The following is a 27971-nucleotide window of genomic DNA, read 5'->3' as shown; positions in this document are numbered from 1 at the left end:
ACATCTAAGTAAAAAAAAAACACAAAAACAAATTTCACTAAATTCCATCCTTGTTTTAGTCGGCCATGCTTTTTCGCTCGGCGGATTTGGGTTCTTGATCAGGCCCGCAAGCTCGGGCCCGGCAAGGCCTCCAGAAGTCGGGCTCATATGGGCCCGGCCCGAGCCCGGCCAGGCACTCGGGTCGGGTCTACTCATTCTGTTCCAGTTCCACCGTGACACGTGGAAGGTCCGTTGCCACCACCCTCACCCGCCAAAAATCAGGAGACTCCATCTCCACCTCTACCCGGATCTCTCTCTCTCCCATTCCTTGCATGCAAGTTGGATCTCCTTCACACGCCCTCATCCCACCAGTCACTTCTCTCTCTTTCTCTCTCTCTCTCTCTCTCTCTCTCTCTCTCTCTCTGTCCTATGTCTGCCACCATGTTACACGCTTCACTGTCGTCCCTCCACTGCAGCAGCGCCTCTCCATCTCCCTCCCCGCCTCGTCTCTCCTCTCCTTCTCTCTACCCTTCTTCCCCATCTTCTGCTCGACCAACTTGTCTTCGGTCTCGCCATGTCCTCTCCTTCTCCGTGCCCGCCAAAACCCATTTGAGAGCAAAGTCGAAATCTATGGTCTGTAACGTTTTGCTCGCTGATTGGCAATTGTTCTTTCACCTTTTTTTTTTCTCTGTTTCTCTTGCTATAGTTGGTGGGTGTTTGTGCTGCTAATTATCGATTCTTGCGTGGCAGGGACTGAAGGTGAACTGCTCGGCTGGTGAGCCGTTGAAGGTGATGATATCTGGTGCACCAGCATCTGGGAAGGGGACCCAGTGTGAATTGATCGTCAAGAAGGTACCTTTTTTGTATTTTTCATTGCAGAATTGACCCAAAAAAGATGCAAAATTGTTGATATATATGTGTGTGTGTGTGTGTGTGTGTGTGTGTGTGTGTGTGTGTGTGAGTGTATCATATGGTTACTTGTAGCACTTTAGCACTGCAAGGCCACGGCCTCAACTTGGTTTCGTAACAACAAGGCTGATTTCGTCTCGATAGTAACTTTGATTTGTGTGCTTATGAATTCGGCTGATGGATATGACCCTAGACGCCAATTTCTTTAGTGGTGTTTACTAGAGTTCATGATGTTGGTTCAATGCTCTTCTCCTTTTTATTAGCAAGCTACTCTGAGCACCTTTTTTTTTTTTTTCTTTTTGCATAATGCAGTTGGCGGATGAAAAAGGTCTCTTGAAATAGATTACTTTTACAATAATTGTCGTAGGGTTTTCTTAAAGTTTGTCTTGAATCTTCTTAGTTTGGCTTGGTCCACATATCCACCGGTGATCTTCTGAGAGCTGAAGTATCTGCTGGGACTGAGATCGGAAACAAAGCCAAAGAGTTCATGAATGCGGGAAAGCTTGTACCAGATGAAATTGTGACAGCTGTATGGATAACTTTACCATTTTGCAATGTATCATAAATTTTACTGGTTTTGAAAGTTCAAGCAGATTGGCAATCTTATTGTTTTGCAGATGGTCACGGCAAGATTATCACTTCCAGATGCTCAAGAAAAAGGGTGGCTTCTTGATGGGTATCCACGAAGTTATGCTCAAGCACAAAGCCTGGAAGAAAGGAAGATTAGACCAGACATTTACATTGTGCTAGAGGTTTGTGACCCCTGCATATACACAATCTTTGCTTTTGAATTGCACCTGCTTTATACGCTACTCTTTTTGTGCAAAGAATCTGTTTCTTGCATATTCGAAGAATCAGGCCACTGATTAGAAGAATGAATCTTTTATACCTCCCCAAGTGAACTTTTTGAGAGAGAAACGAATCCTAAATTCCATCATTTCCTTCAAATGGACAGACAGTTTATGAATATGGAAGTGGACAAGCGTTCTTTTCTTGGAAATCTAGTGCGGCTTAGAACCCATGTCTAGTGCCTAGGGAGGAATGGCCTTTCACAAATACTGAACATGTCACAATTTATTGCTGGCTGCAGTGTTTCAAATGGATTATTGTTGTTCCTGTTAGAATGTTGATTGTGTGTGGTGAGCACGATTAGTGAACAAACTAGGTACTACATCCTCATTGTTTTTCTGACACGGAGCATCAATCAAGAACTGGTAGTGTGGGTGCTCTCACAACCAGATAGAGATAATTGGGATTTTATTATGTGCATGGGTTATTACTGTCAAGTTTGAAATCTTCTTTGTCAAGTTTTAACTTGAAGGCTAGTGGCTTTGTCTGTAACTATTCTCTGTTTGGTTTCTTTGCCATAATGAGAGCAAGTATCATTGAGTTGAACATTTACGCAAAAAATATTTTTAATACTCAGGTTCCTGATGAAATTCTAATCGACAGATGTGTTGGTAGACGGCTAGACCCACTGACAGGGAAGATTTACCATATCAAAAATTTTCCTCCTGAGACAGAGGAGATTAAAGCAAGACTTGTAACCCGTCCTGATGACACAGAGGAAAAGGTAAGAATCACTTCATTCTGGCAATTGTTGTCTTTTTGTATTCAGTATCTTGCACAGGTGTAAAACTGTCAGGGATGGTTGGGAGATTATGCAACACCAACATTGTTGAAGCTCACAATATTATGTCTGCCTGGTAATTGTGATTGCATGCTAAAACAAGAGAAATTTGAGGTCCTTGAGCACATTTATTGCCCAGTAACATTTATGCCCCTAGTTGTCACATTTTCTGGGAAATTGCTAGAATTACTGTGTACCCCTTTTGATTAATTTAAGGGCCGATGGTGCTTGGACAAGGGAAAGGAGAAGGATTGAGGGAGTCAGAGATTTTCTTATAGAGCTCCATGTGATAGCTTTTTTGTGGACAATGATTATTGAGGCTTGTTAGTTGCTCTCTAATAATTACAAGAAACTATCTTATCATTCTTCTCCTACATCTACATAAGATTTTAACTGCAGTCTCAGCACCATTTTAGTTTTCTCTTAGGTACTAAGCATTAACATCTGTTGGTGACTAGGAGTCTATGACACATATGCCTGCTTATGCTTCATCAACACCATCACTTTCTGAGTAGTGCATAGGCCTGATTAACTACTTTTGGTCGTCTACCAACATTTCCTTTGTATAATTTTTCTTTCGAATTTTGTATTAGGTGAAGTCACGACTGGAAATATACAAGCAAAATGCTCAGGCTATATTATCAACTTACTTGAGCGTAATGAATAAGGTCCTCACTTGCTCTCAACTGACTCTTTCTTCCACTTCTCATTAAGAATTGTTTGGTAATTGGTGATGACCTGTCATGGATTGCATTTTGGAGAGTGCAGATTGATGGAAATCGCCCCAAAGATGTGGTTTTCGGTGAAGTAGACTCACTGCTGTCAAGGGTGCAAAAAGATAAAGCAAAAACAACAAAACTAGGTATGAGTAATATCATCCGAAGTGCAATTGGGATCACTCTACTTCGATACTTCAATCATGAGTTTCTTTTTCTTTTCCTTGAAGTGGGAGGCCACCAGTTTTTAGAAAAAAATGAAGGATAGAGACTTCCACTTGTTGACTTAAAGGATGTATTGATGTATAATTAGTAACTAAGTAGAAAAACTCAGTAAAGTATAGACAGCTTTAAATGATTCAAAGGATGAGTTACTTCGCATGGAATCTTCTAGAAGCACAATGTAAAGGATTAGTTTTGCTTAACTGAAGGGAGTACTCTGGAAAGACTGGCAAGGAATGTATTGCAGGACAATTATTATCTTTGCTGAGGAAATTGCCCCAAGTCCTTTTATGAGGGATCTATCAAAGAAAAGGGTTGATGTTGCAATTCATAAATGTCGAGTTTCTTAATCCCAATGTCTTTTGAGCCTGTGATGTTTCTTCCAGGGAACCCTGTATCTGGGATCTCACTGCCATCAAATCAAGCAACTAAAAAGGAGGTAATTCATCATAGTATAATTTATCCTTGTTCCTAGTTTGAAAGCTGCATCGTGGATCTACAGAGTTTTTATTATCTGTGCTATATTCTTGCCTTATTTTGCTTTAGCATTCTACAGGGTAAATGGCGGGGAATACCTACTAGGTTGAATAACATTCCTCACTCTAGAGAAATCAGGACATATTTCTATGATGATGTGCTTCAAGCTACACAGAGAGCCATATATGATGGAAAAACAAGACTAAAGGTAGGATATTCGTCTTTGATGCTGTTTTCATTGGCCTGAGTTACTCGAAGAAAGAAACTAAAGAGAGATTTAGTTATCCTACATCGTCAATTTTTCTATATGTTTATTTTTTCTTATGGTTCCACACACATGACTTTTGATACTTAAAATCAAGCTGATCCCTTTTTATTGATACAAAAAAGAATCCAAAGCTGGAAATTTAAGGGGAACCTCCTACTCAAACAGATTTACCCTGTTTCAACTTATTACAGTTTTCCTCATCAACATATGCATGTTACTCCCAAAGCCAAACTCATGCTGCTCTTCTTGTGAACATTTCAGGTAGAAATCAATATCCCAGAGCTAAACCCAGAAATGGTAGGATGATTGCATGACAACATTTGGTCCTTCATCAAACAGATAATAGGAATTTAACCATATTTTAGTGATGCATTCTGGACAGGATGTTTATAGAATAGGTACACTGACAGAACTTGTCAGGGTTATTGCTCTTTCATTTGCTGACGATGGAAAACGTGTTAAGGTATATCTGACCCAGTTCTCGTGCCTCTCCTATGTTAAGATTAGGCATTGGTTACCTGTTTATATTCATATTTGTTAGAAAATCATCTCATGCAGGTTTGTGTTCAAGGGTCCATGGGAGAAGGTGCTCTTGCTGGAATGCCACTGCAGCTTGCTGGTACTCGCAAGATATTGGAGTTCATGGATTGGGGAGATGATGGTGCATTAGGAACCTTTATCCAGATTGGATCTATAGGTATATAGTTGGGGAAATTGAGTTTATCTAAATGACATATGCTTGTTAAAAGATTAGGGTGATCATACCATTGACTACTTCTGTCCTTGGCCGTTGGCGGACAAAGCGGTTGTTGTCATAATACCCGCAGGATCCAAAAATATAGACTTTAAGAAATCCAAGTATATGTGGTGTGGGACTTCCAAGTTCCTCTTTGACATCCAAAATCGTGCAAGAATTTGCCCAACATGTGATTAGTGCATACTTTCAACTTTAGACGTGTTTTCTCTTCTTACATTTTTAACTCTTGGGGACTTATAATTTTAATTTCCAGGATAGTGAGAGGGTTGACACATCAATCTCGTATGCTTTGATGGCCTTTGCATTTGATGCATTGGATGTTAAAGTGCTATTCCACCTCTGATTTATAGCAGCATTTCTATCATTAGTTTATATTGCTTTTCACAACAATTTCTTTGGGCAATTATTTCACAATGTGTAACTTCACTAAGCCTTAAATCTGCAATAGGTGCCAAAGAGGTTGATGAGCAAGATGACATTTTTATCTTAGTGGCCCCTCAAAACGCTGTGGGTAATTGTATCATCGATGTAAGGAGCTTGTTAGCGAGTGTTTCGTTAATCCTGTTGCAATTATGTCCATTTTATGACTTATGTCGCAACTATATGGTTAAGCACCACTTGATTGTGAAATTGCAGGATCTCAGGGGCATGACTGAATCTGCTGGTATGCGTCCGGTCATCCTCATCAATCCTCGGCTTAAGGTTTGTCCTAAAATTTCTGTTGAGTTGAACACTTTTGTTGCTTGGATTATGACTCTAATTGCACTTAGCGAGGTATTTAGCTGATGAATGGTTGATAAATATCCATGTTTCTGTCCCATAATGTCCTACAAGTGAGGCTGAAGCCATATCCTGCAACTGGTCTTTAAATGGTCAGTACAAAAAACTGAGACTAATAGAAATCATCTCTCAATCATATTTTCTTAATTTACAGAGTCACAGGGGTAAGGTATTCTTCAAACAAAATTCAGCCAAAATCTTGTATAGAATGACCCCAAGAAACTGTGCAATTTCTTCAAGTAATGCTTGCATGTTCTTACCATTATTAATACATCGCTTAACATTTTGTCTGCAGACCTGCATCCAGTGTTTTAGCAGAGTCTGCAACTAATGTTTTGCCTCTTTATAATGAGCGTGGCTCTTTTTCTCCAGGATTTACCAGGTTCCAGTGGTATCATGCAAGTAAGTACTATGTTAATATGTGGAAACAAAATGGATATAGATTTGAACTGGTTCTCTTATCTTGAAACTTGTTTTGAAGACCATGGGACGGGACAAGAGATTGGAGTATGCGGCATCATTTGAGAATTGCTATTTCTTCCGGCTTCTCTACTATGCAGGAACTCAATACCCAATTATGGGTGCTCTCAGGTAGATTTCCCCAATCTCTGACACATACCTCAGCCATGGCTGTGCACAAGTACTGTTTGAGCACAAGGAATGATTGAATTTACATACAATAAAACTAGAACAAATCAAGGTTTGGCCTTGGGGGTAGCCCGTCCTTAATACCAGAGGTCTTGCCTTTTCTGCTTTCTCCATCCCCTTGCCTAGCCAAAGAAAAAGGACAACGCAGAACAATTGCTAAGCTTCCTCAGAATGAAAGTTGAGTGTGGAAGTGTGCATTTTCTACCGGATGCATGAAAAAATGATTCTTGATGGTGTGCGAAACATTATCTTATCCACCAAAGGCGCAGATGTCAAGACATCAGTATTCTCTGGAAATTGTCTATCTGTTCTTTCAAGGAGATTATTGGCTAACTTTGAAGGTCTATTGGGTTGCCTGGCAGCTGAGCCTGAATGCATAATATGTTGGAAGTAAGAATTGTGGTTTCTTGTTTCGCTGAGGCAAGAATCAGACGAACTTTATGTCATATATCATTGATATGTGTCAAGAGCCTGATGCTTATGCTTTTCTTCATATTTCAGTTTTATCAATATTTCTCAGCTTCAAAGAGCTTCATCTTTCTGTCAATCAAAATTGGAGTTGTTGCAGTTTTCAATGAAGTTGAACGACATGTGAATTCTTCATTGCAGGATGTCCTACCCGTACCCTTACCAATTGTACAAACGAGTCGATCAGCCATCTCGGAAGGAGGAGTATATCTTGCTTGCAACATTCGATGGAAGACCAAGTATTGATGAAGTCAACGATGCCTTCCTTGGGAAACCAAGGTTAGTATTGTCTTGAATCTTTTCCTTCCCTTTGTCTTCCAAGTCTCGTCTTCAATAATTGATCATATCTTATGGTATGTAAATCACTTGCAGAAATCAAGTCAAGAGCACATCCGGAATATGGTAAGAATCAATCACTACGTGTGACTTGCCATTCATTAATCATAAGCTTTTCTAATCAACAAAACCCTAAACCGTGTGTAGGGGTTTCTTGAGCAGTATACTGCAGTAGACAGGAAGCTGCGCATCAAGTACGACTTTACTTCTCCGCCCTAATGAATCCATAAGCTCAGCTAATCAATCGCATTCTTTGTGTAGAGAGTATCTTTAAATACATGTCCGAATAATCGGGTTGAAGGATTTTTTGCCGTTACTAAATTATGAGATAGTGGTTGGTATATGAATTCGCTAAATTATGAGACAGTGGTTGGTATATGAAGTCGCTCAATGTTAACAGCAACATGGTTCCGTATGCACAGTACATAGCATGCAATTCACATATCTCTCAAATGAGCATGTTAGATTCAATGTAAGTGTTGATTTATGTGTGCACTGATATTTATAATATAGATCTTGTTAATGAGTGCTCCCAAAGCACTTGTTAAGCATATTTAATGAAGGATATTTCAATTTTCAAAGTTTTAATTGCGAATTTCACAAGAGAAAGTCGATCCTATTTCCTTGTTTAGTTATTTGTCAAGTGTGTCCCGGTCCCTTTTTAACAAAATGCTTAAAATATAACCATTGCATGCTCTTCATTTGCTCAATTTGCTCCACGTTTATTTTGGTACATACAGTTCGGGACATGGATTCACTTGATTTATGTATTAACCTAAGAGCGCCAACTTACCAACCCTAAACTCATGGCGCATCTCAAAGTAACTCGATTTATTCTTGAGATATGAACGCATTAATCGGATAAAATGGGCCGGTCAAGATTCAAGTTGATCAAACGGGTCATCTTCGAATAATCGCCGAATTAATGTGCCATGATTTTGCCAATACCTTTTTGGAGGGCTGCTTTACTTTTCAATAGACAAGTCACGTGCGTTGCACGTTTTAAGGTCACATATTTTCTTTAAAATGTACTCAGCAGGTTTGATTAATATGTACTAGACTTTGAGTGTTATTAAATAACCGGTAATTATTTAATTTTAGGAGAAAATTAGGAAAAAGAAGGAAACTGATCATTTCTTATGTGGATCATACATAATGCGATAAAGGAACTTATGATTAGTTATTAATTATTTATAACTACAAAAAGAATTATAGGAAGAATTTATCAATGATCATGGCCGGTTTAAGATTAAAAAAAAAAAAAAGCTATTGGAAAGCTATAATATCACTGGCATTGGAAGAATAATTATGGAACTTCTATCAATATATTAATAAAAATATATATAAACAACCAAACTCAACTTGGAATGCAAAAGTAAGTGATGTATGTTTTGTTATATTGAGTCATTGACATACATAAAAACAATAAAATTATCGGCAAAATGATATCAGTGATAAAAATATTAATATTACTTTACAATCATATAAATTACATTGACAGCTATACTTCTTCAAGAATATATAAGTCAGTTTGGAAGGTCCCTCGGGATGTGTGTGGATGGTTAAATAATAGCCTGTAACCGACCCAAAAAAAAACTAATAATAATAGCCGGTAACCCAACATTCCTTGGAAATATAAAAAGAAGAAGGAATTGTGAGCAACTTCTTATTATAGTTAGTCAATTCGAAAGTAAAATTTATTAAATTATGATGCTACGTAATTCTGAATGATCTAATAAACATATTTGGATGACCCAGATAAGAGTTTAATTTAGTGTTTGAAAATTACAAGCAACTTCAGTTTTTTAAGCCGAGAGGACGCTAGGATTTTGCTAGTCTCTATGTACTTCAATGCACATTAACATTGTGACACCAAATAGGGGATGCGACCACAAACGTTCTTTGAAAATGACATAACGACCCAGTCCGACAGAGGGCAGGGAATGGTTGTGGAAGCCAGGAAACTTGGATAAAAAGCAGCTTAAATCCAGCGCGTCCCATATGGAATGCCCTGCACATTCTATGTCGCAGTAGTTCAGTCTTTCTTTTAGCTTTGATGAGTCCCGTGCTCTCTTTTCTGAAAGTCCAGAGCTCCATAAATGCAGGAGAAGGCAATGATTGGCAGAGCACCCCACTTTGAGCTGACCGCTTCAGGATCGAAACCACTCTTGCTGGAGTAACTGAGATTTTTTTAAGATGGCTTTAACTCATGGAGAATAAAGCTCTGTGGTTGTAATTATGAATGCATCCTAATTAGCCGAGAAAGGTTGATTTCTCTTCCAAAAGTCAATATCATATATCATTCATTGATGCCGGTTGTTGGCTGCGAAGCATGGTCATGGTGGTGAACACGAGAAAATCACAATGGATAGATCGAGGCACATTCATATCGAAATGCAGTCCAAATATCACATACAAATAGAGTTTTGGGTAGCGCAGCTATTACACGTTACCCAAGAATAGTATAAAGAGCTCCCGCTCGCTAGTACAATTTATTTTCTCACATCCCACGTGAAGCACTTGGGGCAAACTAGCTCGTACAAACGCAAGCTGGACCAGCGTGGGAAGGACGGAGCCTCCTGCTCCACCTCAGACTCTAGCGACGCTTAGCCCACCTCGTCAAATTGCTCTACTCGAGGAATCTCAAGTTGTTCGTCCCTTATCATTAAGCTCAGTCGATGAGAAGGGGAAGCACTGTTCTTTAAGCTCAGTCGATGAGAAGGGGAAGCACTGTTCTCCCGAAGAAATGCATTTTTCTATGTTCTTATCAGCAAATCGGTATTCTCGTCGTATAAGCCCACGAATCTTTTATTAAACGGAATCATATGATCGCCATTTATAATCTATGCATGTTTATCATCTAATTTGACTCTTATTCTGCTTCAATGCAGGTTGCAACTTCAGCTAAGGTTAAGGATTTTATTTCCCATATCATTACAGGTTGGATCCAAATCCTCCTTTCGCATGTTATGACCTTTGAATACGCTCGACTTGATGAAGAGCATCCCTGGTATGACACAATATCGTGACACCACTTGTGTATACAATATTTTCACCTTTGTATCACCTTCGGTTCCCCGCTCCTAGGGGACAGTGCCTTCCAACGAGCCGTGTTGCAAACATTCAACACGGCTTTCGTGGTTCTTGCATCATGTTAAGAATTGATTGTTTTCCAAGACAACTTCTTCGTCCTCCCACGACTACCAAAGCATTGGTCGGCGACTTTTCTAATAAGTCTCTACCGTTCTTCTTTCCCAGTCTCCGAGGCTACGCATCTCTTCTTTTTAGGGTCAATGTGAAACGCGCTGATGGGCTCTAGCTGTTCAAAAGATAAAAGGGCGAAAAGCTTAAGGTAGAGGGACAGAAGGAGGAAGAGAGAGCCGGCTCGTTCGTGAGGAAGCTTTGAGAGGGTTCTCCCAGTCTCGGAGAAAATATTGCTCCAGCGTGGCAAATGGGAAGACAGCGAGAACGCGACACGTGTCAGTATGGGCCCCACTCCACCAGGTCATACATCTGATGTCCATTCTTCAAATTTTTGCATCCCCTCTCCTCATTAATTGGTGATCTTCCCCCTCCATTCGCAGGCCCCAGCCACAGCTAGATCCGGTTACCCAAAAGAAAAGAAAAGGGCATCATGGCTCAAAACACGCCAATAATGAAATTGTCAAAAAGCAAAAGGACGCCCACTTCACCAGTCGAGCCTCGTCACGCGACGACTCATTCTCGGTCATTCTTTATTAATTTGTTTTCTTCCTGTTTTTCTTTCCTCTTGATTCATCTGCATCTTGAAGTAGGAATCGTCAAAATCTCAGCTCCGCATGGTCATCTTCTTGAGCAGAGCCCGAATTTAGGCATTTTTAACCTTTCATACAAACAGAGAGACTCGGTTCAAGAGTCGTTGGAGGAGTGAAAAATGAAACGTGGGTTCGCACCCGATTTTTTCCAGTGCGACGAAGAGATCAAACGCCGAAAAGCAGATGATACCGGTGCGCCTAGCTCGTCTGCAACTCTGAAAGGGAGTAACAGTTACGATGTGTTCTTGAGTTTCAGAGGTACAGATACTCGCAACACCTTCGTGGATCACCTCTACAACAACCTCGTCGATGCTGGAATTTGCGTGTTCAAAGACGACGATGAGCTTTGCGAAGGTGAGGAGATCGGCACCAACCTTCTCGCAGCCATTAAGAATAGTAAGATCTCCATCCCAGTTCTCTCTCAAAACTACGCTTCGAGCAAATGGTGCCTTCAAGAGCTCGTTCAGATGATTGAGTGCATGAAGAGCGCTGGGCAAGTTGTCTTGCCTATATTTTATCGGGTTGAACCGGCCGATGTACGACACCAGAAAGGGAGCTTTCGAGAGGCTTTCTCCCATTTAAGGGGGAAGTATTCTGAGGAAGACGTTGCCAAGTGGAAAGAAGCGCTCCAAGAAGTGGCTTCCTTGAAGGGATGGGAATCGGAGAAAATTGCTAACCGGTATTTCAATTTCTATAGAAACTTTATTTAATTTCTTTCAACTGGATATTGCTTGTAGAGAAGGCTATTCTATCTCGTGTTTCACAACTTATGCTTGCTTTTTGTACTCTTATAAGCTGTAGTGTGGTAATAATGAGATTTAACAGGATATGATTGTTCTTCTAATTCATTTTAGCTCGAATTTTATAAACAGCCGCGAAGGAAAATTGGTTAGAATAGTCGTCGGCACAATTTTGAGGAAGTTAAAAGAGGCCTTTCAGCTGGTTGTTACTGAACAACTTGTCGGAATTGATGATACTGTGGCAGATATTCTAAGATTGATGGATGATAACCCTAGTGCTACCCAAATTGTTGGCATCTATGGAATGGGGGGTATTGGTAAGACAACTTTAGCCAAGGTTGTCTACAATAAGCTCTTTGACCAATTTCAACATCGTAGTTTCATTGCAGATATTCGAGAATCCTCGCTGCACAAGGGCATTTCATGTTTGCAGGAGCAATTAATAAGGGATATACTGGGAATAGAGGATAGATTGAAGAACAAAGATGAAGGAATTAGGATCATGGAATCTAGATTTAAACATAAGAAAGTCCTAATAATTTTAGATGATGTGGATAACCATGATCAACTAAAAGCATTAATTGGGAAACATGACTGGTTTGAGAGGGGAAGTAGGATAATCATTACAACAAGAAAAAAGTCTATTCTTGATCTTAATGAGTTGATCTACCAGTACGAACTCAGAGCAATGGCTGAGGATCAATCTTTGCTCTTGTTTAGCAGACATGCTTTTCAGAGGGACTCTCCTACACATGAATTCGAGTGTTTGTCTTATGATGTTGTTTCTACTACTGGAGGGCTTCCTTTAGCTCTTGAGGTTATAGGTTCGTTTCTACATGGGAAAAACATATTGTTTTGGCAAGGCACATTGAAAAGGTTAAAGAAAGTACCACATGAGGAAGTACAACAGAAGCTGAGGATAAGCTATGATGAATTGAGTTACGAGGACAAACAAATATTTTTGGATATTGCTTGTTTCTTTATTGGAACTGATTTAAGAATTGCATCCGCCATGTGGGATGCCTTAGGCTTTTTTCCAACAATGGGGATTGAAATATTGAGGCTTATGTCACTAATAAAAATTGGAGATAATCATGAGCTGAAAATGCATGACCAATTGAGAGACCTTGGTAGAGAAATTGTTCGTCAAGAAGATTACAATGTGCCTATGAATCGAAGTAGGGTGTGGTTTCATGAGGAAGCCTTGGAAGTACTTCAGAGAAATAAGGTACTTGTTTCCTCTATTGTTGTTCTACTCTCTTTTATAAATGAATTCTTTCAATTGGAATCAATTTTAGACCTCACAGCGGAGATTATTCTCCTTATATTATTTCTTTGATGTGATTAGGATGAAATGTTCTTAGCATCTATACATGGTAGACATTTCCTATCGAGCTAAGGAAAGAAAATTTTTGGGTTTAGACAATAAAATCCCTGCTCGTCAGTAGTTGCTTATGCCCCTGATATTAGTATGAACTCATTCTAAGTCGTTATTCGACCCATCGTGCTTTTATCCCTTGAAATGACCTATTGCACCGATTCTTTAATCAGATAAGAGGAGAAAAAGTGAGGAATAACGTAAACCAAAGAAGGGAAGATGTGAAGACGAATATATAAAATGTTTCACAATAACTCTAGAGCGGAAGGTTATATGATATTATTCATTAACCAAAGGTTATATGATATTATTCATTAACCAAAAAAAAAAATTATTTGTGTACATGATAAAATCTGGTCTGACCTGAGTGACAGCTTCACCACTATAGAACGAAGGCAAAGTGATATTGGTTCCCTGTTGGCTGATTTGGTGCAACATATGTGCAGGGAATCGAAGAACTTCGCGTTCGGGCACTTTGTCTCGACGAATACAACTCAAACACTGAATTCACGACTAAACAATTTGAAAAACTACCGAACTTAAGGTTCCTTCGAGTGGGTGCTGGAAATCTGATTGGAGATTCCAAAAGCTTGCTTCCTGAGTTGCGATGGCTTGAGTGGCACTGCGGTGCTGCATCCGCGGCTACTAGATTTCATCCAAAGAAATTAGTCGTACTTGATTTATCGAGGAGTAAAATTGTAGAGTTTTGGAAAGGTTGGAGTCATTTCAAGGTCAGATGGATAGCATGTTGTCTTGTCTTTTGTTTTTTAATGGCTTATTCTTAGCGAAAATTTACCAATCATTTTGTTTCGTAGGTTGCAAAGGAGTTGAAAGTTCTAAATCTTAAAGGTTGCGAGTGCTTAAAAGTTACTCCTGATCTCTCAGCCTTCCAAAATTTAGAGATATTAGTCTTTGCAAGTTGTGGTCATCTGGAGCAAATTCACCATTCTATTGGAGAAGTCAAGGCCCTCGTTTCTTTGGACTTTTCACAATGTGTGAAACTCCGAGTGCTACCTCGAGAAATGGGCAAATTGGAAGAACTGAACGAATTAAACATAAGTGGGACTGCTATAGAGGAAATTCCTCCATGTATAGGTTCTTTGAAGAAGCTAGAGATACTCCACGCCCATGATTGCAAATCATTGGTTGGACTTCCCGACTCAATTAGTCATCTCGTAAATTTGTCGGACCTTGACTTGAGTAACTTTGCATCAATTTAGATAGACTTCCAAAGAGCATTGGATCCCTTATGAAATTGCAACGCCTGTCATTAGGCATTGAAAACGATATTTTCTCGATATACCATTTTGTCGGAAATTGCCATATTTGGGCATTTGGGAATTACCTAAATCCATTGGAGATTTGAAGAACTTGAAAATTTTGGTTATTCTGGAAGTAAATTGAGTAATTTACCAAGTACTATAGGCAAGTTGGGCAAACTTGAAGAACTGCAATTCTTGAACTGCAGGAGTCTACAAGGTGAAATGCCTGAATCCATTGGAGATTTGAAGAACTTGAAAATTTTGGTTATTACTGGAAGTAAATTGAGTAATTTACCAAGTACTATAGGCAAGTTGCACAAACTTGAAGAACTACATGCCTCAAGTTGCAAGAGTCTACAAGGTGAAATACCTGAATCCATTGGAGATTTGAAGAACTTGAAAATTTTGGTTATATCTGGAAGTAAATTGAGTAATTTACCAAGTACTATAGGCAAGTTGGGCAAACTTGAAGAACTAGATGCCTCAAACTGCAGGAGTCTACAAGGTGAAATTCCTATAGATGGATTGTCTTCATTAAAGATCCTTATATTAAGTTGGACAAACATTTCGGCTTCTCTGGCACATTCGATAAGCTTTCTCATCTTGAAAAACTCAACTTACGCAACTGCGAGATGCTTCAATTGTTGCCAGAAAGCATGAGTAAGCTGCCTTCTCTGCAACGCCTTAACTTTGTTTCATGCTGCCAAATTCAATCGTTGCCAGAGCTTCCTAGCCGTTTAACGATTCTGGAAGTCACTTGTCAAAGTCGCACATTGTCTCAACTTTTTCACCTAATCCATCTAAAAGAGCTCATTGTTTACCAATGCAAATTACTGGAATTCATACCAGAGCTTCCCTCGACAATATCGAAGCTTTATGTATACGATTGTGATGAGTTGAGAGAGTTGCCAAGTTTGTCAAGTTTGGAACTGTTGTCAATATTAGTGATTGCAAGCTGCCGTGAGCTAACAGAAATCAATGGGCTGCAAGTATTAAAATCCTTAGTACATCTGAGAGTATTCGACAACAAAAAGTTATCCAAATTTGACGGCCTTGAATATGCAGAGTCCTTGAAATACTTGGATATGAGTAAGTCCTTAGTGAATGATGATCTAGTTCGATGTCTCCACAGATTGAAAAACTTGGAAGACTTGAATATAAGTTTCTGTGAGAACCTTATAAGACCAGACCTTTCGCAGTTAACACATCTGAAGCAATTAAGTGCTGGTTACTGCCACAATCTAATCGAAATTAAAGGTCTTGAGAGATTGAAAAAATTGGAATGGCTGGATATCGAGTCTCGTGCTCGATAACCCGTACAAATTGATCATTAGTAGATGATCGAAGCTTTATGATGTTCAGGGCCTAGAGAAAGTCGCACTTGTGACAAAATGAGGATTCAACTGCAAGGCCTCAACAAATTGTCCACATCCGTCAAATTTCGAAGATCTAATGGAACGATGGGGTTGAATTTTGCATCAACTTGTGGAGATCACAGAGCTGCAGAACTCCAAGGCGTCTAGACTTCAGTGGAAAGATGGGGTTGATCTCGTATGTTCATTGCACTGCCGCGGCGGAGAAGCAATTGGTCGATGAAAATAATGCTTCGATGAGTCGAGCTCTTAGGCTACGTTGTCGGGATAATTCGCGTTTCCTTTCGAAGTCAGATAAAAGCAGGTCGCGCTAATCATCATCGTGATGTATTTTGCCAATTTCATCAGCATTTCGTAAATTTGGTAAGACGATTTTCTCGATAGCCCGCTGTTGTACTTTTGTCTTTTAATTAGTTCAAGAAATGGAGACGCTGGCCTAAAATTTCCTCTGTTTTTTTTTTTTTTTTTTTTTGGTGGTCGATCGGGCCTGGAAGTTTACGCTGATGCTTCAGGGGAAAATCGGAAAAAGTTCTACATAGGTGGAAAAAATGGGAAAAATAAAAAGGAATTTCAGTTTTTTTTTTTTTTTTGGTGGTCGATCGGGCCTGGAAGTTTACGCTGATGCTTCGGGGGAAAATCGGAAAAGTTCTACATAGGTGGAAAAAATGGGAAAAATAAAAAGGAATTTCAGTTTTTTTTTTTTTTTTTTTTGGTTCGGAAAATTTCTTCAGTTTGCTTTACATTGAAAACGAACACGAATAATTTTCGTGAACCAAAAGGCCCCTACAACTTAAATTCGGGTTTTGTAGTTCTTTTCTTTAATTTGTATTTTTCATATTGGGCCAACATACTTAATATCCAAAATTTTTAATTTTCTCATGAAAGAGGAGAGGAAAAGGTCGATACTTTTTTTTTTTTTCTTTCTGTCTCCTTTCCCTTTCGTAAAATAATTAGGTCGAATTTTATCATTTTCCACTCAAAATATTTTCATTTAATATGTCATCGTTTTCCATCTGAATTTTTTATTTTCTATGTCCCATATCGAACTTAGGTTTGTGTTGATTGGTGTTGACCCAGTGGCTGTTCCAGTTTGCATCAAAATCAAACGTGATCTACAACTTGCACCTGAATCACGGCACAAACAGATATCTGCATGGCAAGCATTAACATCTGTTGGTGACTGGGAGTTTATGACACATATGCCTGCTTATGCTTCCTGAAAACCGTCACTTTCTGATTAGTGCATAGGCCTGATTAGCTACTTTTGGTTGTCTACCAACTTTTCCTTTGTGTAATTCTACTTTTGATTTTTGTATTAGGTGAAGTCACGCTTGGAAATATACAAGCAAAATGCTCGGGCTATATTATCGACTTACTTGAGCGTAATGAATAAGGTCCTCGTTCTCAACTGACTCTTTCTTCCACTTCTCATTAAGAATTGCATGGCAATTGGTAACAACCTGTCATGGATTGCATTTCGGAGAGTGCAGATCGGTGGAAATTGCCCCAAAGATGTGGTTTTCAGTGAAGTAGACTCACTGCTGTCAAGGGTTCAAAAAGATAAAGCAAAAACAACAAAACTAGGTATGCCTAACATCATCCGAAGTGCAATTGGGATCACTCTACTTTGATACTTCAATCATGAATTTCTCTTCCTTTCCCTTGACGTGGGAGGCCACCGACTTTTAGAAAGAAATGAAGGATAGTGACTTCCACTCATTGACCGAAAGGATGTGTTGATGTAGAATTAGCAAGTAGCAAAGCTTAGGAAAGTATAGCCAACTTTAAATGATTTAAAGGATGAGTTACTTCTCATTGGATCTTCTAGAAGCACAATGTAAAGGAATAGTTTTGCTTAACTGAAGGAAGTACTGTGGAAAGACTGGTAAGGAATGTATTGCAGGACAATTATTATCTTTGCTAAGAGAATTGACCCAAGTCCTTTTGTGAGGGATCTATCAAAGAAAAGAATTGATGTTGCAATTTATAAATGTTGAGTCTCTTAATCCCAATGTCTTGTAAGCCTGGGACATTTCTTTCAGGAACCCTGTATCTATGGTCTCACTGCCATCAAATCAAGCAATTAAAAAGGAGGTACTTCATCATACTATAATTTATCCTTGTTCCTAGTTTGAAAGCTGCATCGTGGATCTGCAGTTTTGATTAATATATGTGCTATATTCTTGCCTTACTTTGCTTTAGCATTGTACGGGGTAAATGGCGGGGAATACCTACGAGGTTGAATAACATTCCTCACTCCAGAGAAGGTAGGACATATTTCTATGATGATGTGCTTCAAGCTACGCAGAGAGCCATATATGATGGAAAAACAAGACTAAAGGTAGGATATTTGTCTTCGGTGCTGTTTTCATTGGCCTGAGTTACTCAAAGAGAGAAACTAACGAGAGATTTAGATATCCTAAGTCATCATATTTTCTATATGTTTATTTGTTCTTAAAGTTCCAAACACACGACTCTTGATACTTAAAATCAAGCTGATCCTCTTTTTATTGGTAAAAAAAGAATCCAGAGCCGGAAATTTAAGGGGAACATCCTACTCAGACAGATTTACCCTGTTTCATCTTACTGCAGTTTTCCTCATCAACATATGCGTTACTCCCAAAGCCAAACTCATGCTGCTCTTCTTGTGAACATTTCAGGTAGAAATCATATCCCAGAGCTAAAACTAAAAATTGTAAGATGATTGTATGAGAACATTTGGTCCTTCATCGAACAGATAATAGGAATTTCACCGTATTTTATTGATGCAGTCTGGACAGGATGTTTATAGAATTGGTACACTGATGGAACTTGCCAGGGTTATTGCTCTTTCGTTTGCTGAGGATGGAAAACGTGTTGAGGTATATCTAGCTTAGTTCCTGTGCCTCTCTTACGTTAAGATTAGGTGTTGGTTACCCGTTTATATTCATATTTGTTAGAAAATCATCTCATGCAGGTTTGTGTTCAAGGGTCCATGGGAGAAGGTGCTCTTGCTGGAATGCAACTGCAGCTTGTAGTCGCAAGGTAATGGAGTTCATGGATTGAGGAGATCATGGTGCATTAGGAACCTCTGTCAAGATTGGATCTATAGGTATATGGTTGGGGAAATTGAGTTTTATCTAATTAGGGCAATCATACCATTGACTACTTCTCTCCTTGGTCATCAGCAGACAAAGTGGTTTTTGTCATAGTACTTGTCGAAAAAAATCCAAGTATACGTGGTGTGGGACTTCCAAGTTCCTCTCTGACATCCAACCCCATGCAAGAATTTGTCAAACATGTGATTAGTGCATATTTTCAACTTTCGACCTTGTGTTCTCTTCCTTTTTTAACTCTTGGGGGCTTATAACTTTAATTTCTTTGATAGCGAGGGGGCTCACATATCAATCTCGTATGCTTTGATGGCCGTTGCATTGGATGTTAAATTGCTATTCCACCTCTGATCCGTAGCAGCATTTCTATCATTAGCTTATATTGCTTTTCAGAACAATTTCATCGGGTAATTATTTAACAATGTGTAACTTTACTAAGCCTTAAATCTGCAATAGGTGCCAAAGAGGTTGATGAGCGAGATGACATTTTTAACTTAGTGGCTCCTCAAAAAGTCGTGGGTAACTGTATCATCGATGTAAGGAGATTGATAGCAAGTGTTTCATTAATTTTTTTGCAATTACGTCCATTCTATGACTTGTGTCGCAACTATATGGTTACGCACCCCTTGATTTTGAGATAGCAGGATATCACGGGCATGACTGAATCTGCTGATTAGGCTTAAGGTTTGTCCTGAAATTTCTGTTGAGTTGAACACTTTCATTGCTTGCGTTATGACTATTGCACTTGGCGAGGTATCTAGTTGATGAGTGGTTGATAAATATCCACGTTTCTGTCCCATAATGTCCTACAAGTGAGGCTGCAGCCATATCCTGCAGCTGGTCATTATTTGGTCATTCCAAAAACAGAGAAATAGATATCATCTCTGTCATTTTTTCTTGTTTTACAGATTCACAGGGGTAAGCTATTCTTCAAACCAAAATCAGCCAAAATCTTGTATAAAATGACCCCAAGAAACTGAGCAATTTCTTCAAAATAATGCTTGCGTGTTCTTACCATTCTTAATCCGTTGCTGAACATTTTGTCTGCAGACCTGCATCCAGTGTTTTAGCAGTCTGCAAGTAATGTTTTGCCTTTTTCTAATGAGCATGGCTGTTTTTCTCCAGGATTTACCAGGTTGCAGTGTTATCATGCAAGTAAGTACATTTTTTTTTCTTTTTTGCTAGAACCATGCGAGTGAGTACATTGTTAATATGATTCTCTTTATCTTGAAACTTGTTTTGAAGACTATGGGACGGGACAAGAGACTGGAGTATGCTGCATCATTTGAGAATTGCTACTCTTCCGGCTTCTCTATTATGCAGGAACTTAATACCGAATTATGGGTGCTCTGAGGTAAATTTCCCTTATCTCTGACACATCTCATATTCTAGGGCCATGGCCTTGCAGAAGCGCTGTTTGATCACAAGGAATGATTGAATTTGCATGCAATAAAACTAGAATCAATCAAGATTTGGCTTCGGGGTTGGCCCATCCTTACCACCAGAGGTCTTGCCTTTTCTGCTCTCTCCATCCCCTTGCCCAGCCAAAGAAGAAGGACAACGCAGAAGAATTGCGAAGCTTTCTCAGAATGAAAATTCTGCGTGGAAGTAAGGATTTTCTTCTGGATGCATGAAAAAAATGATTCTCGATGGTGTGCAAAACCATCAATGATGTAGATGTCAAGACATCTGTACTCTCCGGAAATTGTTTGTCTGTTCTTTCAAGGAGATTGTTGGCTAACTTCAAAGGTGAGAACCTTCGAATATCGGCAAGGTTTAACACAAGTCTTAATCACACTAAGGACGAATCGAACAAACCTCAGCAACAATCGAGCATGTTTGATGAAGTTTAAGCAAGTTTTACTAACCTTCAGATTTGTCTGACGTTCATTGGTGATGGAGCTGTTGTTCCACAAGAGACACACGTAAAATCAATGCGGAATCTGTGCTGATTGAAACCAGAGGCAGGACCCGAATCACTTGGCTTTAATTAATTGCCATGATCTTCAGTTCGGTCGGACGAGGGTACGAACACGTCCGTGAAGATGAACTCCAGAATGGAAAACGGAATTTCTGAGAACACGAGAACGAAACCGAGAGTTCGGCACTATAGATTGAGCCAGAATCAAAAGCCAGAGAAAAACAAAGGAGACTTAGCTCTGATTTTTCTGCTGGAAAGCCGCAAGTCGAAGGTAACCGAGCTTGAATGATGATGATTGATGCTCCAAAGAGATCATTGGAACCGTGCCGGATTGAACTTGAATCGCAGCAGAATTGATGAACTTCGGAAAAATAGACAATCTTTGAAATCCCAGGGCACATCCTGCGGCCAGCTCGTGTCTCCCAGCTTATCCATAATGCGGTCCCTGTCGTATACGACGTTTTCCTTAGCCTCGGGCGACTTCACATCTTCCTCTTCTCCTGCATCCAATTCTGATTCGGAATCAAAAGCTTCATCCTCTGGCATATCGTCCTCATCGAGTACACCGGTCTCTCTCTCTCTCTCTCTCTGGCCTTCTCAGTCTCACCAGCACTCCCTCTGCGTTGCGCTTCCTCGGCCGAACAAGCGAAAAACCCCTCCCTTGAGCTCCAAGGATGTCGCCAGCTGTGTTGCCAGCACGCCGATCGACCTTGCCGAGCATTGCACGCACGACATTCCTCGTCGTCCTTCGCTCGTACGACGTCCGCCATCTGTTTGTCGTTATGCCTGCAGCCAAACCGGCGAAGGAGGAGGAAGAAGGAAGTGATGAGCGGGCCGGGCTAGGGAAGAGTGGGCCCGCCTTGCGCGGGGTGAAAAGAGCGGGGCACAAAGAAGGAGGCCCGGGTAGGCCCAGCCCTGACCGGGCCCTATTTGATTTTTTAATAAATAATCATATTTTTAACTTTGAATTTTTTTAACTAATTAATTTTTTAAAAATATTTTTAATATTTAACGCTAGTAATGCTAATCTTAATGTCTATATTTGATGCAATTTACAGAAAATTATTTTTACAAGGAATTAAAATTAATCCATAATTTTCTACATTATTAAGCCCTAAGAAATAAGGCAGATGCTCTTCGTCAAGTCAAGCGTGATTAGAAGCTATGATGTGAGAAGGGAGGATTTGAACCCAATCAAATGATAGAGTGAACAAGAGTTCTTAGCTTTGGCTGAAGTTGCGACTGAAGCGGAACAAGCAACATATTAGATGATAAACATGCACAGTTTATAAATGACAACCGTATAATTCCGTTCAATGAAAGATTCGTGGGCTTATACGAGGGGAACACCCATTGGCTGATAAGAACATGGAAAAAGGCATCTCTTCGGGAGAACAGTGCTTCCCCTTCTAATCGAACGAGCTTAATGATAAGCGACGAACAACTTGAGATTCCTCGAGTAGAGCAATTTGATGAGGTTGGCCAAGCGTCGCTGGAGTCTGAGGTGGAGCAGGAGGCTCCGTCCTTCCCCACTCTGATTTCTGGGACGAAGGATGCCCACTTCCCCAGTCGAGCCTCTTCTCCCGACGACTAGCTCTCGGTCATTCTTCATTAATTCGTCTTCTTCTTTTTTCCCCTCTTGATCCATGTGTATCTTGAAGTAGAAATTGTCAAAAACTCAGCTCCGCATGGTCACCTTCTTGCGCAGAGCCCGAAATTAGGCATTTTAATCTTTCATATAAGCAGAGAGACTCGGTTCAAGAGTTGTTGGAAGAGCAAAAAATGAAACGTCTCTTCCCTTGTCTCGCATCCAAATTTGCCCAGAGCGACGACGATAGCAAAGGTCGAAAAGCAGATGATACCGCTGCGCCTAGCTCGTCCGCATCCAAATTTGTCCAGAGCAACAAGGATAGCAAAGGTCGAAAAGCAGATGATATTGCTGCGGCTAGCTTGTCCGCCGCTCCGAAAGGAAGTAATGGCTACGACATGTTCTTGAGTTTCAGAGGTACAGATACTCGCAACACCTTCGTGGATCACCTCTACAACAACCTCGTCGATGCTGGAATTTGCGTGTTCAAAGACGATGATGAGCTTTGTGAAGGTGAGGAGATCAGCACCAACCTTCTCGCAGCCATTAAGAATAGTAAGATCTCCATCCCAATTCTGTCTCAAAACTATGCTTGGAGCAAAGCGTGCCTTCAAGAGCTCGTTCAAATGATTGAGTGCATGAAGAACGCCGGGCAAGTTGTCTTGCCCATATTTTACCGGGTTGAACCGGCTGACGTACGACATCAGAAAGGGAGCTTTGAGAGGCTTTCTCCCATTTAAGGGGGAAGTATTCTAGGGAAGACGTTGCCAAATGGAAAGAAGCGCTCCAAGAAGTGGCTTCTTTGAAGGGATGGGAATCGGAGAAAATTGCTAACGGGTATTTCAATTTCTATACAAACCTTATTTAATTTCTTTCAACTGGATCTTGCTTGTAGAGAAAGCTATTCTATCTCGTGTTTCACAACTTGTGCTTGCTTTTTTAGCTCTTGTAAGCTGTAGTGTGGTAATAATAAGATACAACAGGATATGATTGTTCTTCTAATTCATTTTAGCTCGAATCTTATAAACAGCCGTGAAGGAGAATTGGTGAGAATGGTCGTCAGAACAGTTTTGAGCAAGTTAAAAGAGGCCTTTCAACTGGTTGTTACTGAACAACTTGTCGGAATTGATGATACTGTGGCAAATATTCTAAGATTGCTGGATGATAACCACCATTCTACCCAAATTGTCGGCATCCATGGAATGGGGGGTATTGGTAAGACAACTTTAGCCAAGGTCGTTTACAATAAGCTCTCCAACCAATTTCAGCATCGTAGTTTCATTACAGATATTCGAGAATCCTCACAACACAGGGGCATTTCATGTTTGCAAGAGCAATTAATAAGGGATATACTAGGAAGAGAGGATAGAGTGTCAAATGAGGATGAAGGAATTCGGATCATGGAATCCAAATTTAAACATAAGAAAGTCCTACTTCTTTTAGATGATGTGGATAACCATGATCAACTAAAAGCTTTAATTGGGAAAGGTGACTGGTTTGAGAGGGGTAGTAGAATGATCATTACCACAAGAAGAAAGTCTATTCTCGATGATGCTAATGTGAACTGCCACGAACTCAATGGAATGGCTAAGGATCAAGTCTTTGATCTTGTTTAGTAGACATGCTTTTAGGAGGGTCTCTCCTCCACATGAATTCGAATCTTTGTCTCATGATATCGTATCCACTACCGGAGGGCTTCCTTTATCTCTCGAGGTTATAGGCTCATTTTTGTGTGGGAAAAACAAATCGTTATGGCGAGACACATTGAAAAAGTTAAATAAAGTACCACATAAAGAAGTGCGCAAGAAGCTGAAGATAAGTTATGACGCACTGGACTATCAGGAACAACAAATATTTTTGGATATTGCTTGTTTCTTTATTGGAACTGATTTAAGAATTGCATCCTACATGTGGGATGCCTGTGGTTTTTCTCCAAAAATGGGGATTGAAATATTGAGGCTTATGTCGCTAATAAAAATTGGAGATAATCGTGAGCTGAAAATGCATGACCAATTGAGAGACCTTGGTAGGGAAATTGTTCGTCAAGAAGATTACATTGTGCCAATGAACCGAAGTAGGGTGTGGTTCCATGAGGAAGCCTTGGAAGTACTTCAGAGAAATAAGGTACTTGTGTCCTCTATTATTGCACTACTCTCTTTTTTACACGAATACCTCTAATTGGAATCAATTTTAGACCTCACCACTGAGATTATTCTCCTTATATTATTTTCTTGATGTGGTTAGGATGAAATCTACTTAGCATCTATACATGGTAAACATTTCCTATCAAGTTAAGGAAAGAAAAGTTTTGGGCTTAGACATTAAACTCCTAGCTCATTAGTGGTTACTTGTGCACTTGGTGTGTGTTAGTATCAATTAATTCTAAGTCGTTAGTCGAGCCATCGTGCTTATTCCCCGAAATGACACATTGCACTAAGTCTCTAATCACATAAGAGAAGAAAAAGGGAGAGATAGCACAAACCAAAGAAGGGAAGACATTAAGATTAATATTTAATGTGTTTCGCAGTAAATTCATAGGGAAAGATTACATGATATCATTCATTAAGGGAAAAAAAGAAAATAATACTAGCCACATGATATAATCTAGTCTGATCTAAACGCCAACTTCGCCCCTATAGAACGAAGGCAAAATGATATCAATCCACCGTTAGCTGATTTGGTGCAACATTTGTGCAGGGAATTGAAAAACTTCACGTTCAGGCCCTTCGTCTTGACGGAGTAAGCTTACTCGATGAATTCACAACTGACCAATTGGAGACGCTATCGAACTTAAGGTTCCTTCAAGTGCCTTTATTTTCTATACTAATTGGAGATTCCAAAAGCTTGCTTCCTAAGTTGCGATGGCTTGAGTGCCGCAAGTGGAATGCATCCTGGGCTACTAGTTTTAGTCTAGAGAAATTAGTCATACTTGATTTATCTTGGAATTTAGAGCTTTCGAAGGTTGGAGTCATCTCAAGGTAAGAGGAGAGCATGTTGTCTTTTGTTTCTAATGGCTTACTCTTATAAAAATTCATTAGTCATTTTATTTGTAGGTGGCAAAGGAGTTGAAAGTTCTAAATCTCCGACATTCTAATTGCTTAAAGGTTAGTCCCGATCTCTCGGCCTTAAAAATTTAGAGATATTAGTCCTTGAAGGATGTATTGATCTGGAGCAAATTCACCATTCTATTGGAGAAGTCAGGGGCCTTGTTTCTTTGGACTTATCGAAATGTCATAATCTCCAAGTGCTGCCTAGAGAAATGGGCAAATTGGAAAAACTTGAGGAACTAAACATAAGCAAGACTGCTATAGAGGAAATTCCTCCATGGATAGGCTCTATGAAGAGCCTCATTTCTTTGGACATTTCGGGATGTAAGAAACTCCGAGTGCTACCCAAAGAAATAGGCAAATTGGAAGAACTGAAGGAACTAAACATAGACAATACTGCTACGGAGGAAATTCCTCCCGATATAGGTTCTTTGAAGAAGTTGGAGATACTTCACGCTCGTGGTTGCAAATCATTAGTTGGACTTCCAAAGAGCATTGGATCCCTTGTGAAATTGCGACACCTATCATTAGGCAAGGAGGAGGATACACCTCCTTGGGTTACCCTAATTGACATTTCAAGAAATCACTTCCCTTATTCAATTAGGAAATTGAATCGGATGACTATAAAGGAATTGCCATGTAAGGGCATTCGAGAATTACCTGAATCCATTGGAGATTTGAAAAACTTGAAAATTTTGGATATTACAAGTAAATTGAATAATTTACCAAGTACATTAGGAAAGTTGGGCAACCTTGAAGAATTGCATGCCTCGCATTGCAGGAGTCTGGGAGGGGAAGTTCCTATAAATGGGTTGTCTTCATTGAAAATTCTTGTATTAAGTGGGACGAACGTTTCGGCTTCCCGACACATTCGATAAGCTTTTCGCCTTGAAAAACTAGACTTATGCGGATGCAAGATGCTTCAATCTCTACCGAAAAGCATGAGTAAGATGCCTTATCTGCAACACCTTCAGTTGATTGGTTGTTACGAACTTCGGTCATTACCAGAGCTTCCCGGTGGTTTAACAGTTCTAGAAGTCACTTGTCAACATCACGCATTGCCTCAACTTTCTCACCTAATCCATCTAAAAGAAGTTACTGTTTATGATTGCAAATTGTTAGAATCCATGCCTGAGCTTCCCTCAGCAATATCGAAGCTTTTTGTCCACGGCTGTAATAAGTTGAAAGAGTTGCCAAATTTGTCTAGTCCGAAATTGCTGTCACAGTTAAATATCAAAAACTGCCGAGAGCTGACAGAAATCAATGGTCTAGAAGCATTAAAATTCTTAGTACATCTGAGTGTTCTTGGAAGCAAGAAGTTATCCAAATTTGACGGCCTTGAACATGCAGAGTCCTTGAGATACTTGAATATGAGTTCTTCCTTAGTGAATGATGATCTAGTTCGAGGCCTTGACAGATTGAAAAACTTGGAAGAGCTGGATGTAAGTGGTTGTGAAAACCTTATAAGACCAGACATTTCGCAATTGACACATCTGAAGCGATTAGACGCTTATCATTGCCACAATATAGTTGAAATTAAAGGCCTTGAGAGGTTGAAAACATTGGAATTCCTGATTATCCAGAGCTGCACATCCATTGAAACATTACCAGACCTCTCGTGCTTTAATAACCTGACCTATTTGGAGATTTTGGGATGTTCGAAGCTTCGTGATGTTCAGGGCCTAGAGAAAGTCGGATATGTGTTAAAATGAGGGATTCAACTGCAAGGCCTCAGCAAACCGTCCACAACTATCCAATTTCGAAAATCCAACGGAACGATGGGGTTGAATTTCGCATGAACTTGTGGAGGTCACAGAGCTCCAGGACTCCAAGGCGTCTAGACTCTAAAAGACGTTCAGCGATGCAACTTAGTGGAATCTCGTATGTTCATTGCACCGCTGCGGCAGAGAAGCAATTGATTGATGAAAATAATGCTTCGACAAGTCAAGCACTTCGGCTACGATGTTGGAACGATTCGCGTTTTCGAAATGTATTGCCAATTTCATCAGCATTTCATAAATTTGGTAAGACGATTTTTCTTGATAGCCTGCTGTTGTACTTTTGTCTCTGAATTAGTTCGAGGAATGGAGACGCTGGCCTGGATTTTTTATTTTTATTTTTTGGTGGTCGATCTGGCGTGGAAGTTGACGCGATGTTTCAGGGTAAAAAATCAAAGAAGTTCTCCACAGGTGAAAAAAAAATCGTAAAAATGATAAGGGAGTTCAGATTCTTTTTTTCTTTTTCTTTTTTTTTGGGTCAGAAAATTTCAGTTTCCTTTACGTTGAAATCGAACAAAAAATAATTTTCATGGACCAAAAGGCCCTTACAACTTAAATTCGGATTTTCTAGTTCTTTTCTTTTATTTGTATCTTTTACATTGGGCCAAAATACTTAATATCCAAAATTTTAAATTTCCTGATGAAAGAGGAGAGGAAAAGGTCGATAATTTCTTTTGTCTTCTTTCCATTTCATAAAATAATTAGGTCGAATTTAATCATTTTCCAATCAAAATATTTTCACTTAATATGTCATCATTTTCCACCTTAATTTTTCTTTTTCTATATCCCATATTGAACTTACGTTTGT

At 39.7% G+C, this 27971-nt stretch overlaps 4 protein-coding genes and 3 long non-coding RNA genes across 8 annotated transcripts; all 7 read left to right on the top strand.

Annotated features, from left to right (window-relative positions):
* Window positions 1–270: 270 nt before the first annotated feature.
* On the top strand, window positions 271–7593 carry LOC104436131 (adenylate kinase 5, chloroplastic). Of its 2 annotated transcripts, XM_039309051.1 has the most exons (20): window positions 271–356; window positions 391–612; window positions 730–831; window positions 1289–1417; window positions 1506–1640; window positions 2315–2461; window positions 3112–3186; window positions 3287–3380; window positions 3843–3895; window positions 4013–4141; window positions 4463–4498; window positions 4584–4664; window positions 4760–4898; window positions 5407–5486; window positions 5595–5660; window positions 6111–6140; window positions 6220–6329; window positions 6996–7133; window positions 7227–7256; window positions 7338–7593. In XM_039309051.1, exons 1-20 carry the CDS (start codon window positions 312–314, stop codon window positions 7363–7365), a joined length of 1869 nt encoding a protein of 622 aa, XP_039164985.1. In that variant the 5' UTR covers window positions 271–311; the 3' UTR covers window positions 7366–7593. The 2 variants fall into 2 exon arrangements, with proteins under 2 accessions (XP_039164985.1, XP_039164986.1); XM_039309052.1 differs by lacking the exons at window positions 6220–6329; window positions 6996–7133; window positions 7227–7256; window positions 7338–7593 and having other exon boundaries at window positions 6034–6124.
* Window positions 7594–11103: 3510 nt separating this feature from the next.
* Window positions 11104–14322, top strand: LOC104436133 (disease resistance protein RPV1-like). Its single transcript, XM_039308722.1, has 4 exons — window positions 11104–11663; window positions 11839–12952; window positions 13549–13833; window positions 13918–14322. The coding sequence occupies exons 1-4, from the start codon at window positions 11104–11106 to the stop codon at window positions 14320–14322; spliced, it is 2364 nt and encodes a 787-aa protein (XP_039164656.1).
* Window positions 14323–15762: 1440 nt separating this feature from the next.
* On the top strand, window positions 15763–17831 carry LOC108953990. The gene is made up of 4 exons (XR_005549619.1): window positions 15763–16100; window positions 17057–17131; window positions 17228–17321; window positions 17780–17831. It is a non-coding gene; the product is annotated as an uncharacterized LOC108953990 (long non-coding RNA).
* A 123-nt stretch (window positions 17832–17954) lies between these two features.
* LOC120291524 lies at window positions 17955–18919 on the top strand. Its single transcript, XR_005549617.1, has 4 exons — window positions 17955–18078; window positions 18330–18397; window positions 18509–18598; window positions 18694–18919. It is a non-coding gene; the product is annotated as an uncharacterized LOC120291524 (long non-coding RNA).
* Window positions 18920–19903: 984 nt separating this feature from the next.
* LOC120291526 lies at window positions 19904–20609 on the top strand. The gene is made up of 3 exons (XR_005549620.1): window positions 19904–19984; window positions 20075–20183; window positions 20289–20609. It is a non-coding gene; the product is annotated as an uncharacterized LOC120291526 (long non-coding RNA).
* Window positions 20610–21424: 815 nt separating this feature from the next.
* Window positions 21425–23954, top strand: LOC104438853 (disease resistance protein RUN1-like). The gene is made up of 4 exons (XM_039308720.1): window positions 21425–21653; window positions 22459–22990; window positions 23080–23175; window positions 23369–23954. The coding sequence occupies exons 1-4, from the start codon at window positions 21425–21427 to the stop codon at window positions 23952–23954; spliced, it is 1443 nt and encodes a 480-aa protein (XP_039164654.1).
* Window positions 23955–25597: 1643 nt separating this feature from the next.
* On the top strand, window positions 25598–27097 carry LOC120291406 (probable disease resistance protein RPP1). Its single transcript, XM_039308703.1, has 2 exons — window positions 25598–25811; window positions 26508–27097. The coding sequence occupies exons 1-2, from the start codon at window positions 25598–25600 to the stop codon at window positions 27095–27097; spliced, it is 804 nt and encodes a 267-aa protein (XP_039164637.1).
* The last annotated feature ends 874 nt before the right edge of the window (window positions 27098–27971 follow it).

The sequence above is a fragment of the Eucalyptus grandis genome, chromosome 3, assembly GCF_016545825.1.
Source record: "Eucalyptus grandis isolate ANBG69807.140 chromosome 3, ASM1654582v1, whole genome shotgun sequence".
Taxonomy (NCBI): domain Eukaryota; kingdom Viridiplantae; phylum Streptophyta; class Magnoliopsida; order Myrtales; family Myrtaceae; genus Eucalyptus; species Eucalyptus grandis.
Note: the sequence above shows the minus strand (reverse complement) of the source record. Positions and strands in the feature narration are given on the sequence as shown.

Bases quoted from the DNA above. Each gene is read 5' to 3' on its own strand.
- LOC104436133 (XM_039308722.1), top strand. From the start codon at position 11,104: ATGAAACGTGGGTTCGCACCCGATTTTTTCCAGTGCGACGAAGAGATC. The intron at 11,664-11,838 runs GTATTTCAATTT...AATTCATTTTAG, and splicing joins TCGGAGAAAATTGCTAACCG to CTCGAATTTTATAAACAGCC. The intron at 12,953-13,548 runs GTACTTGTTTCC...ACATATGTGCAG, and splicing joins AAGTACTTCAGAGAAATAAG to GGAATCGAAGAACTTCGCGT.
- LOC104436131 (XM_039309051.1), top strand. From the start codon at position 312: ATGCAAGTTGGATCTCCTTCACACGCCCTCATCCCACCAGTCACT. The intron at 832-1,288 runs GTACCTTTTTTG...GAATCTTCTTAG, and splicing joins GTGAATTGATCGTCAAGAAG to TTTGGCTTGGTCCACATATC. The intron at 4,499-4,583 runs GTAGGATGATTG...CATTCTGGACAG, and splicing joins CAGAGCTAAACCCAGAAATG to GATGTTTATAGAATAGGTAC.
- LOC120291406 (XM_039308703.1), top strand. From the start codon at position 25,598: ATGGGCAAATTGGAAAAACTTGAGGAACTAAACATAAGCAAGACTGCT. The intron at 25,812-26,507 runs GTTCTTTGAAGA...GCAAATTGTTAG, and splicing joins GGAAATTCCTCCCGATATAG to AATCCATGCCTGAGCTTCCC.
- LOC104438853 (XM_039308720.1), top strand. From the start codon at position 21,425: ATGTCGCCAGCTGTGTTGCCAGCACGCCGATCGACCTTGCCGAGCATT. The intron at 22,991-23,079 runs GCAAGTTGTCTT...CTCCCATTTAAG, and splicing joins GAGTGCATGAAGAACGCCGG to GGGGAAGTATTCTAGGGAAG. The intron at 23,176-23,368 runs GTATTTCAATTT...TCTTATAAACAG, and splicing joins TCGGAGAAAATTGCTAACGG to CCGTGAAGGAGAATTGGTGA.